We start from the raw sequence: 13,053 nt of genomic DNA on the forward strand, positions 1-13,053 counted from the left end.
ATAAATCAGTAGTGCAACCTCTGTGGAAAGCAGTGTGGCAATTCCTAAAAGCTCTAAATATCAACCTCCCATATAACCCCACAATCCCCCTACTGGGAATATGCCCTGAAGAACTCAAATCACTCTATAAAAAAGATACCTGCACACGTATGTTTATTGCAGTGTTGTCCACAATAGCAAGAACCTGAAAACAACCATGCTGCCCATCAAAAGAGGACTGGATATACATATACACGATGGAATACTATGCAGCCATAAAAAAGAACAAAATCATGAATTTCTCAGCAACCTGGATGAAACTAGAGTCTATCATACTGAGTGACCTCTCACAGAAACAAAGATCTGAGTATCACATGTTCTCACTCGTATAATGGACCTTGAACATCCAATGTAATACTATAAGAAAGTTACTGACGGTACTGGGAAACTATGGGGGGGAGGAGGATGGGATTAACAGTAGCAAATATCTGTCTGGAGATGGGGAAGCACCTCTTATCAACAGGGTGCCTGAAGAAACGTAATTGTGCACCTAACCCTTAACTGTACCCCACAAAACCATAATAAAAAATATTGATAAAAAAGGGGGAAAAAAAACAAAGAATTATGGTAAATGTTCAGGGTCCGCCTATGAGTGAGAACATATAGAACTCTGTTCTTTGTTTCTGTGATAAATCATTGAGTATTATAGGTTCCAAATCCATCCATGTGGCAGTGAAGTCCACATGTTTGTCCTTCTTTATGCTTGTGTAATACTCCATCATGTATATGTACCACATTTTTTAATCCAGTCCAGTTTTGATGGGCAGTACAGTTAGTTCCATGTTTTTGCTGTTGTGAATAGTGCTGCAATAATCATGAGTGTATCTTTTTTGTAGAATGATTCCGTTCCTCTGAATTTATTCCCATTAGGAGGATCATGGGGTCATATGGAAGGTCAATTTCTAGTTCTTTTAGAACTCCTTACAATGTTTTCCATAGAGGTTGACCTAGTTTGCATTCCCACCTACAATGTAGAAAAAGTCCCTTTTCTCCGCATGCTTGCCAGCATCTGTTGTTTGCTTTATTAATGAAGGCCATTCTTACTGGGGTTCGGTGACATCTCAATGTGGTTTTGACCAAAGGGATTTTTGTTAAGATGACTCCCTAAAATGCTGATCCATTAACTGCTCCTGGGCTTCTTCCCCCCCATGCCGCCCCTCCTGCCCACCTGTTCTCCAATTAAACAGGATGTGCTTGTATATGGCTCTGTATTCATTTAACTTGTTTATCTCATCTTTGTTTCAAATGAAGACATACTAGATTAAAACTTCATGTTTTTTTCTTGCTCTTACTGCTTCTTCCTGAAGCAAGAATCATAATAGTGATTTTTTTTTTCATTTGAATCATTTTTTTCTTAAGAGACCTATATAATCAGTATAGCTGTACATTAGAGTCAGAATATCTAGAGGTAGGGAGGAGCACTGAGAGTCTGAAAAGGCCCCAGGTGATTCTAATGTACAGCCTGAATTGAAAATCACCACTCTGTGGAAGATAGACGTCTACTTATTACCTCAGGAGTTGATGCTTCATTCGGAATGCTTATAAGAGAATCTTCCCCAGACCAGGTGACTGGCTATTTTACAGTGCTCACCCTCCCCCAACTGAGAATTACTTTTCAAATGAAGTCAGATGGCCATATCTATTAATTAAGCCCGGAATTCTCAAGTCAAGAGATATCTTAAGTTGTGTGTGTTTGGGTACTCATTCAGAAAACAGAATGCATTTTTAAAATAAAAGAAAAATTATTGACACATAATTGTACGTGTTTATGGGGTACATAGTGATTTGCAATGCATATAATACAGGGCGATCAGCTCAGAGTATTTAGCATATCTGTCATTGCAAACGTATCATTTCTTTGTGTTGGGAACATCCAATGAATGTGCATGGGATTGCGTTCTTGACACCAATTCTTTCCCTCTCCTTGAATGTTTGAACTAAGATGGCCTTTTTAGAAGATTAAAGGGACTCTGCTTAAATCCTGGATGTTTCTGTATTTGATAAGAGGAAGATGGAGTGAGGATCCGGGCAGCTCTGCCTGCTCAGAAAAATCAGGAAGTTTAGGAACTACAAGACAGCTTCATTGCACTGCAATGGGTGTTGCAGACAGGCACCTTCATTAATGATTAACCACAGAGTCTCAACGAACAACAGATGAAGGAAATTGAAACCCAGCACCCCTGTAAAGCTTCCACGCAGGTTTCTACACCAAAGTCATATCGATTATGTTTTTATTTTTCTCCGTAGGTTCGAACAAGTGTCCTACCTGAACATAAGGATCCCCCGCCAGAAGTTGGGGTAAGTGTTTCTTATATTTCTAGAAGGCATACACATCACTTCTAAATTAATCCTTTGAATTTCCTCTAGCCTCCAGCCTAGTGGCTGACAAATAGAATTGAGTTAAATTAACAGGGTGTGACTATCCAAGGAGGCACTGTCACATATTTGCTGAATCGACTGGAATTCATGTTTTGCCTCCTGAAAATCATCCTCAAGTGAATTCGTGTTTAGTTCAGCTGGCCCAAGATGAGCCTAGATGTTGCCCTGCAGGTAGCTAAACTGCAATTCAGACCCAACATTTGTGGACCAACAAGAGACAGGCAACTCTCAGATGTGATCCACCACTGCAGGAAGCAGACAGAGAGAGAACAAGCCATAGGACTGCAGTGTTTTCTGTTTCCTGCCACTTAAACACCATCATGAAAGTCAAAAGAGAGGCAGCCACCACTGTTCAGTCCAGTGTTAGAAAATCCTGCTGAAGTTTTCCTGCTGCATCTGAACCATCTCATCTCCAGTCTTCAGAAGATGGAAGAGCAAGAGGGCACTACTAGGTGCTTTCTGCCTAGACCAGGTTGGAGTAGGTGGTGACACTGGCCCTGAAAGACACCACCTGGCAGACTGAAGCCCTGACACCTGTGTGTTCAGAGGAAAATGTTCAGAAGTTAATTGGGTCTAAGAAGCCCTGGGGCTGAGCCAACTGAAAGGGCCTTTTGAAATATCCTGAAATCCCACAGGCGCTTGCGAACCTTCTTCCAGTGAGTATATGGAGCACGGTACTAGGTACCGTTCCTTGTCCCACTGACAACAGCCACTTCTCAAACCTGTCTAGGGAGCATTCCAAAAACAGGCATGAAGTGTCAGTCGAGTTGACTGAGCAGTGTGTCAGTGATCTCTGCTTCTAGTAGCAAAGGAGAGGGGAAAGGGCCGTGTGTGCCTAGCACAACTTCCTATTTCTTCCAGGGGACGGGTTGAATAACTTATTTGAGTCTAGTGAATCCTTGTGTTTGTCGTCTGCCTGACCCTTCAACTTTTTATTTTATTTTGTTTTAGATGTGGGGTACAAGCCAGGATTAGGTACATGTACAGTTTTGTTTTAGATGTGGGGTGCAAGCCAGGATTAGGTACATGTACAGGATTAGGTCTATGTACAGTTGAAGTTTGGGCCTCCCATTGGCCCTCATTTCACCTGGTTTAGAATTGGGCACCCTTATTGGTATTATGTGCCTCCTCCTTCCCCGGCTGTGTCTTACTACTGCCAACCCCTTTCTCGTAGTATTATGATAAATGTTCAGGGTCCACTTATGAGTGAGGACATGTGGTACTCAGCTCTTTGTTTCTGTGATAGATCACTGAGTATGATCGACTCTGTATCCATCCAAGTTGCTGTGAAATCCATGTGTTTGTCCTTCTTTACGACTACATGATATTCCATTGTGTATCTGTACCACATTTTTAAAATCCAGTCCACTTGTAATGGGCAGCACGGTCGGTTCCATGTTTTTGCTATTGTGAATAGTGCTGCAATAGACATGCGTGTGCAGATATCTTCTTTGTAAAATGATTAGAGTTCCTCTGGGTGTATTCCCATAAGGGGGGATCGCTGGGTCATATGAAAGGTTGACTTCTAGATCTTTTAGAAATCGCCACATTGTTTTCCACAGAGGTTGTACTAATTTACACTCCCACCAACAGTGAAGAAGCATTCCTTAGTGCTGTTCTTGCTTTCTTTTTTTTTTTTTTTTGAGTTGGAGTCTCACTCTGTCGCCCAGACTGGAGTGCAGTGGCCGCTCTCGGCCACCGCAGCCTCGAAATGCTGGGCTCTGGCGATCTGTCCGCCTCAGCCTTCCAAGTAGCCGGAATTACAGGCATATGCTACCACACCCAACTGATTTTTTGATTTATTGTAGAGATGAGGTCTCGCCTGCCCAGACGGGTCTCGAACCCGCGGGCTCAGGCAATCCACTCACCCCAGCCTCCCAAAGGCGTGAGATTACAGGCTGAGCCACCGAGCCCAGCTGTTCTTGCTTTCATTTCCTCCACCAGTCTCTGTGTTCAGATCATACAGGCCTTCATTAGTTCCTCCAAAGGGCCCAGCCACTTCTCTCCAAGGAACAAACCCCGTCTCAGCCTGAGCTGCTGTCCCTGTTAGTTCCCTCCACTGCTCAGGGCTCAGTTCACCTTCCTCTACCACCACCCCAGGCACCTTCCCACAAACTCAACCCTCGAGGGCATGCTGTCAGCACCCCCTTTACGCTGCCACAGAAGATGCAAGACTTTTTAGGTTTTGTAACTATTAGTCTGGCGAATACATTATTCTATCCAGGGATTTTATCTATTGATTGAGGTTCAAGAAAGATGAGCTGGTTGAATAATTTTTTCTCTAGCAGCCCATGCCCTGCTGCTCTTGTGTTAAGTCCCCCTTGCTTGATGCTAATCTTGTCTTGGCCTAATTGTGTAGAGTTCTTCCATTGGTTTTTGTTTTTGCTTTTTTTTTTTCATAGGGTCTTGCTCTGTCACTCAGGCTGGAGTGCAGTAGTACGATCATAGCTCACTGTAAACTCAAACTCCTGGTCTCAAGCAATCCTCCTGCCTCAGCCTCCCAAGCAGCTAGGACTATAAAAGGACACCACCAGGCTTGGCTAATTTTTTTAAAGCTTTTTTGTAGAGACAGAGTCTCACTATGTTGCCCAGGCTGGTCTCAAACTCCTGTCCTCAATCGATCCTCCTGTCTTAGCCTCTCCAAGTGCTGGGATTACAGACATGAACCATTGTACCCAGTTAATTTCTCTCTATTTTTTTTTTCCCTCTCACTAAAGTTCTTGGGAACCCAGCTTATTCATTTTAAGGCTTGAGTCTCTTCTCTGATTTTATTTTCTTCCACCTGTTCCTCCCACTGTTCCCCATAACAGACCAGACTTTCTGTTATTCTGGAAATGTGTATTGAGAGGAGGAAGAAGCATAATCTGAATTCCACACATGCTCTGCCCTTTCCTCTTCCTATTACTCAGCTGCAGTGGCAGGGAGAAAGAGGTGGGGAGACTGGTTCATTCTACATTTGCCCACAGAGAGGGAGAAGTCTCCTTTCTGCTGGATTTGGTGCTTCTCAGGCTAAGACTGCCTATCAGCATCATCTGTGTGGCTGGCACCGAAATACTGGCTGTCCTGCAGGGCACAAGTATCAGCATTTTTGGAGGCCTTGTCAGGTCCTCCTCACAACATATTTCCTTACCATGAGGGATCTGGTTCTGGGCCAGAATCCTCCACTGGCCACCCCACTCACACCCTCTTGCTGTGAGATGCACCATTTAAGCACATGGCTCCAGGTTAGCCACTTTTTGCGCTTTCCATCTCATCCGTGGGAAACTTACATGAATTTGCCGTTCCACGTGGAAGAAATGCAGGCTGCTTCCCAGTGTGTGTTTCCTCTCTCAGCTCAGTCAGCTTCTCTCCTGAACCTTTCTATAATCCCCTGAAGCATCAGGTACTAAATGGGAGCCAATCCCCAAAGGAGAGACAATCATGAGTCCTCGCTGGAGGTGATGATGGTTTGGACACCTCCAAGGTTTTTTTTTTTTTGAGTTGGAGTCTCACTCTGTCACCCAGACTGGAGTGCAGTGGCCGCTCCCGGCCACCGCAGCCTCGACCTGCTGGGCTCTGGCGATCTTTTCGCCTCAGCCTTCCGAGTAGCTGGTACTACAGGCGTGCGCTACCACGCCCGGCTAATTTTTTGATTTATTGTAGAGATGAGGTCTCACCAGGATGCCCAGGCAGGTCTCAAACCCGTGGGCTCAGGCAATCCACTCACCTCGGCCTCCCAAAGCGTGGGATTACAGGTTGAGCCACCGAGCCTGGCTACCTCCAAATTTTATATGTGATTTTTTTTTTTTTGGTATTGGAGCCCTTTGGCTTTGGCTTTGGGGATAGAAGTGTCTTCCTGGGGGGATGATTAAGAGAAAGAATGGGCCATGTGCAATGGCTTACACTTGTAATCCCAGCACTTTGGGAACCTGAGGCGAGAGGACTACCTGAGCCCAGGAGTTCAAGACCAGCCTGGGCAACATGACAAGGCCTCATGTCTACAATAAATAAATAGCTGGTGTGGTGGTGCGTGCCTGTAGTTCTGGCTACTTGGAAGGCTGAGGCTGAAGAATTGCCTGAGCCCAACAGGTGAAGGCTGCAGTAGCCATGATCATTCCACTGCAACTCCAGCCTGGACAACAGAGTTGCACTCCAATTCAAAAAGACAGACAGACAGAGAGAGAGAGAGAGAGAGAGAGAGAGAGAGAGAGAGAGCAATTGGCCAGATCTCTTAATTAGTGCAACTCCAGACAGACTGGGTGCACTGGCTCATATCTGCAATCCCAGCACTTTGGGAGGCCAAGGTGGGAGGATTGCTTGAGTCCAGGAGTTTGAGAACAGCCTGGACAACATAGCAAGATCTTATTTCTACTTAAAAAAAATAGTACACCTCCCCAAATGCTGATCTCCCCTCTCTTCTAGCCCTGCCTTTGTATTAACTAGATGTGTTCATGTTACTTACGGTCAGCATCTCTAAACTGGCTACTCAATAAACTTTGTAATGAGGCCACTGGTCCAAGTACGAGAGGTTCTCTGAATTTATCATGAACTCCATTCGGCAAATTGTGTCTTCATCTTTGACAAAACTTTGAGTAGTGGAGAAAGCATCTTGATAGATGTATTGCATCAATGGAGAGTACTCAGCTATAATTTCTGGACCAAACAGGCAATCTTTTTTTTTTTAATTATTTATTTATTTTTTATTATGAAGTTGTGGGGTACAGTTAAGGGTTAGGTATACAATTGCGTTTCATTCAGGCACCCTATTGATATGGGGTGTTTCCCCGTTCCCAGACAGATATTTGCTACTGTTAATCCCATCTCCCTCCCCCCACCTTTGTTTCCCAGTACTGTCAGTCATTTTCGTATAGTATTGCACTGGATCAAACAGGCAATCTTAATTGACATCCTGTGATATGCCTACTGTAGCCATTAGGAATGCATTCTGAGGCATGCAACCTGACAAACTGTGGCTTCGATGTAATTAATGGTTTTGTTTTTCTCATAGTATAAGAACTCTTGGGAAAATAGTCTAGGCCTGCAGCTCCTCAGAAAATGACTTCAAGTGATAGGAATCTATACATCTTCCAACTCCTCCTTTCTTAGAGTGTTGCACAGTCTGGTCATTGTACCACAAGGCGTCACATTCTGGGTGAACAGTAAAGAGCAAAAGGTTCAGATTAGCTGACCTGTTCCTTCAGTTCTGAACCACAGTGCCTTTCTGGTAGATGCCAGTTGGTAGCCGCCACTAACACATCACTGGGAAGGTCTGAGTCCCTAGCTAGACAGGAGTAAGGGTATAAGCCCCATTTAAATAAAATCCAATTGCTATTAGTAATGAAAAATGGGCAGATCTGGTATTAGGTAGGCAGTTAGTAATGGTACCACGCTTGCTAGATGTGACACTTCATGATTGCCAAGTCTCTGTTTATTTTCTTCACTCTGATATCCCTAGCAAGAATTTAGGAAATATGTGATACCTAGAATGAATGAATCAGGAAGCATACTATGATTTTATTTTATCAAATATTTCATATTTTCTAGAATCACCATAAAAAAGTGGGGGGAGTTTAGAAATAATTGTAATAATAAGTTAAAAATTTAGAATCTTTTAACATGCAAGTATGACTATAGAGCTAAATTTCAAGCCTAGTAAGAATAAGCCTAACTCAACATGCTGTGCGTCCTGACACCCTCATATTAAATGTTATTTTGGGTAGAGAAGAGTTAACAAATCTTGAGTACCTATGAAGTATCATTGGTTAATATACAAAAGGGGGGGGGGCAAAAAAAAAAACAACAAACCCTGGAATTTATGTATAAAAACTGATTTATTCTTGCATGTTTAAACCCCAGTCACCTTCAAAGTTCTCTCTGTTTGATACAATACACCTATCAAGATGCTTTTCCCACTGCTCAAAACAATTTTTCAGCTTGTTAATTTTGATACCTTTTGGTGCTTCTGCTGTTTTTGTTTCACCTCTTCCACATCAGCAAAATGTTTCCCTTTGAGAACTTTTTTCATCTGAGGAAACAAAAAGAAAGTCACTTGGAGTGAGATCATGTGAATAGGGAAGGTGGGGCATGGTGGGGAGTCATGCCCCTTTTAGCCAAAAACTGCTGAACACCCAGCGAGATGTGGCAGGTTGTTCGTGTAAATCACCCATCATGAAATGGGCAAACGCATTGAAAGAATCTCCAAAAAAAATCAGAGAAGCCGATTGCTGCCTCTCATAACAATGCTATCTGGTATACTGATGGGTTCCTAGAACACTTACCTAGCCAGGAGGCCTGTACTACAAGAGGCCTGCCCTCCAAAAGATAATTTTGCTTTTTGGGGGGCCCCCATTGTATATACATACTATCAGTTAATCCTCAAAATATTTCTTTGGACATTGCAAAATGAGTATAGGAGTTTAAGCTCTTGGCCAAGGACTCTTGGCAATGGCTCTGTTGTTAAAATATACTAAGGACTTTAGTCTTTAAGTGCTCTAATTTAAAAGAAAGATCTGAATTTTTTATTATGAATCTTTTAAATATGTTTGATCTATTTCTTTGAATTTTTAAGCAGCATTTGCTAGATAAACCCAAATATTTTCTTAATGACTTAGTCAAGTGAATACCAATATTCACTCTTAGACATTTTCAGGTATATTCACAGTAAAGATATTGTTTCATGATAAATGTCTTTACTAAGTCTTTTTAATGTTTTCTTTGGGCTATTCATCAACTGTTAATAGCTCTCCTCCCAATTTTAATTTCTTTCTGAGGTCTTTTTTCACTTCTAATAGTTCATGTATTCTCTCTCTTCCTATGGGGTGGGAAACACTATAACCATATCTTTTATGGTTGACAGTGAAGAAATAGTACTTGGACTATGTAAAGGGCCTGGCTGGAAGTTGTGTGTTTGAGACATTGTACTTTAACCTTATGATATTAATTGTGGGTCTTTCAACACCTTTTAAAACTTATACCTAGCCGGGCTCAGTGGCTCAGCCTGTAATCCCATGCTTTGGGAGGCTAAGGTGAGTGAATTGCCTGAGCCCGCAGGTTCGAGACCCGCCTGGGCAACTTGGCGAGACCTCATCTCTACAATAAATCAAAAAATTAGCTGGGCGTGGTAGCGCGCCCCTATAGTTCCATTTACTTGGAAGGTTGAGGTGGAAGGATCGCCGGAGCCCAGCAGGTTGAGGCTGTGGTGGCCGAGAGTGTGCCACTGCACTCCAATCTGGGTGACAGAGTGAAACTGCAAAAAATCCCACAAAACTTTATACCTTAATTTCCTTATATAGTTTTGACAATAGATCAAAATATCATTCACATATTCATTTACCCTCTATACCTCTATATCTATCCTATCAATATAGTACATGTCACATATGTAATTTTATATTTTATGGTGCCTGTTTTTTAAAAAGTAAAAAGAAACAGGTTCAATTCATTTTAACGTATCTTATTTAACTCAGTACAAAGTATCATCATGTCAAAGTGTAATCAATGCAGAAATATTAATGATATATTTCATATTCCTTTTTTCAATAGTCTTCTAAATTTGGTGTGTCTTTTGTCTTTAGAATACATCTTAACTTGGAGTGGTCAGATTTTACATGTTCAAGGTAGTGGCTACTTATTGGATAGCACAGTTCTGGGCAGTAGTTTAAAAAATGTGAGGAGGTTCACACAAATTGTAGTATGAAGAAAACCTACACTCTGAAAAAAGGCGTTGTGAAATGAACAAGAGTGGTGGAGGTTTGGCCAGTTTGTGGCAACGTGGCTGGGGTTGTACCAGCTCTCATTGCCTTAATGGTGACCGGGGAGCCAGTGATGACCTGCTACATGGGGGTGTCAAACCCTGGTGTGCAGTCTGGATATCTGTGACTGACTCAGAGTCCCTGCTGGGGCTGGCAGGATAGACTGTGTATGTGTACACTCCTCGTAGAGAGAGGCCCGGGATTGCAACAGATGCCCCACTTTTTTTCACCCTGCTTGATACTACTCTCCAGCCAGGTGAGTGATTGAAATCGTGCATCAGGCAATTTAAAGATCATCTGCTTTGGGGTTCTTGCACCAGAGTGATGTCCATGAGTGTTACATCGTCATGGGCAGGCAAGAAAGGTTAGAGCAGGAGGAGAGGCTGACAAAGAAAGGAAATTGCCACCTGTCCTGAAAATAAGGGCACAGCGTGGTGGGAAAGAAAGAATGCTGGACAAGGAAGCAAGAAACCTGGGTTCTAACTTGGCTTCTGCATATTAATCAGCTCTGAGGCCTGTGTAAGCCAGTTAACTCTTAGGGGTCCTGGTTCCTTCATCTACAGGCTAGAAATGCATTAACAATTCTTAAAGTTCTTTATTATTATTATTATTATTATTTTGAGTTAGAGTCTCACTCTGTCACCCAGACTGGAGTGCAGTGGCACACTCCCGGCCACCACAGCCTCAACCTGCTAGGCTCCAGGGATCCTTCTGCTTCAGCCTTCCAAGTAGCCGGAACTACAGGCATGCGCTACCACGCCGGCTAATTTTTTGATTTATTGTAGAGATGAGGTCTCGCCAAGTTGCCCAGGCGGGTCTCAAACCCGTGGGCTCAGGCAATCCACTCACCTCAGCCTCCCAAAGCACGGGATTACAGACTAAGCCACCGAGCCTGGCAAAATTCTTTATTATTAAAAAAAATTCTTTTTGAGTTAGGGTCTCACTCTGTTGCCCCGGCTAAAGTGAAGTGGCATGATCATGGCTCACTGTAGCCTTGAACTTCTGGCCTCCCACTTCAGCCTCCTAAGTAGCTAGGACCACAGGTGTACACCACCATGTCTGGCTAATTTTTTTGTTTCCCTGTAGTGATAAGGTCTCATTATATTGCCCAGGCTGGTCTCAAACTCTTGGGCTCAAGCAGTCCTCCTGTCTCTGCCTCCGAAAGTGCTGGGATTACAAGTGTGAGTCATAAAGCCTGGTCTTGAGGTTCAGTAGACATTTCACATGATAACACAACTTTGAACTAGGAGGAATCATAGGTAACATTTTCTCAACAATAACTACTTGAGATCTTAAAGCCTTTTTTTTTTTTTTTTTTGGTGTCAGATTCCCAGTCCTTTGCTCAGGCTGGAGTGTAGTGGCACACTCATGGCCACCACAGTGTCAACCTTCTGGGTTCCAGTGATCCTTCTTCCTCAGCCTTCCAAGTAGCCAGAACTACAGGGGTGCGCTACCACACTTGGCTAATTTTTTGTTTTATGGTAGAGACGAAGTCTTGCTAAATTGCCGGGGCTGTCTCGAATCCATGGGCTCAGGCAATCCACTCGCCTCGGCCTCCCAAAGTGCTTTTATATTCTTTTAATCTTCTTTTTTCATATTTCATCTAAAATGTCTTCTAATGTATATTTACCCTGAATGTAATTTTTAGTTTTAAAAATATATTTCTCTTTTTGTATTGCAGGCATTTCTCATAGAATGTGTGTGTGTGTGTATATATATATGTATATATATATTTTTTTTTTTGCCTTTTTCAGAGTGTTGAAGCTGGACATTAGATATTCTTAAGGTATCTGACAATCACTATGCCAGCTAATATATAGTATTAAAATATATAATAATAGGCATACTTTCTATTTTCCTGGCAATGTACTAGGTGCTTTGCCTGAATTAACTTTAATTTTTATTGCAATAACTATGAGAAAGGTACGGTTATCATATGCATATTTTTTTCAGGCGGAAGAAACTAAGGCCTGGAGTAGTGGAGCAACTTGTCCAAGGCAGCAGACTTTGTGAGAGAGAAGACAGGGAAACAAGAGCTGACAGTGCTTCTCCATGGGTAGCAGGCCTGGGGGCTGGAGGAAGTAATTTTCTAGATTTCCACTTCTGGACAGAATAACTAATTTCGGGTGATACTTCAGACAGTTCTAAGGAGGTTTTCTTCTTTTTGTTTCTTTTTTATTTTCCCCCTTATAGAAACAGTATCAAAGGAGATTCAGAAAGTATTGCGCCTTAGATTATATTTGAAATACAAACTAGCTTCATATTGTTATTCTGTTACATTAGCATCATGGCTATAGGAAAACAGTTGTCTCCCTAATTCAGTCTCATAATGTGTCCAGTGAATACTCACATAAATGGATAATTTGTTTTCTAACTTTGAGGGTAGGAGTGTCCTTGTTTTATTCATACTGAAGTGAAACAAACAAATTAAGACCTTCATCAGAGTAAATGCGTGGGCAATTCCCTTGTTTAGTGTTGCATTGTAAAACAATTATCAATTGTCTTTAAACTTTTAGGTTTCTTTTTTTTTTCAGTGAGTCTCACCCTGTCACCAAGGCTGGAGTGCAGTGGCAGGCTCACTGCCACCTCAGTGTTGACCTGCTAGGCTCAGGCGATCCTTCCACCTCAGCCTTCCATGCTGCAAGGCTGGAAATACAGGCACACACCATCATGCCCAGCTAGTTTTTTGATTTCTTGTAGCGACAAGGTCTCTCTAAATTGCCTAGGCTGCTCTGGAATCCCTGAGCTCAGGCAATCTCCTCACCTCAGCCTCTCAGCAGGATTACAAGTGTGAGCCACCACACCAGCCAACTTTCAGATTTTATCAATGCACATTATGCGTCATGCAATTCTGATATGCAGTTATTTTTTAGAATAAATCGGATAACTTTTACACCTAAATAAC

General features: G+C 42.5%; 1 protein-coding gene across 1 annotated transcript in view; it reads left to right on the top strand.

The window, feature by feature from the left end:
* The window catches only part of INPP4B (inositol polyphosphate-4-phosphatase type II B), a 433,157-nt gene that overhangs the window by 148,350 nt on the left and 271,754 nt on the right, over window positions 1-13,053 (top strand). Inside the window, exon 6 of the mRNA XM_008060793.1 lies at window positions 2,287-2,337. Within this exon, the coding sequence (XP_008058984.1) occupies window positions 2,287-2,337 (51 nt within the window). The remainder of the gene's footprint in view (window positions 1-2,286; window positions 2,338-13,053) is intronic.

This window comes from Carlito syrichta, unplaced genomic scaffold, assembly GCF_000164805.1.
Source record: "Carlito syrichta isolate Samal-C Ts95f unplaced genomic scaffold, Tarsius_syrichta-2.0.1 Scaffold304734, whole genome shotgun sequence".
NCBI classification, from domain to species: Eukaryota; Metazoa; Chordata; class Mammalia; order Primates; family Tarsiidae; genus Carlito; species Carlito syrichta.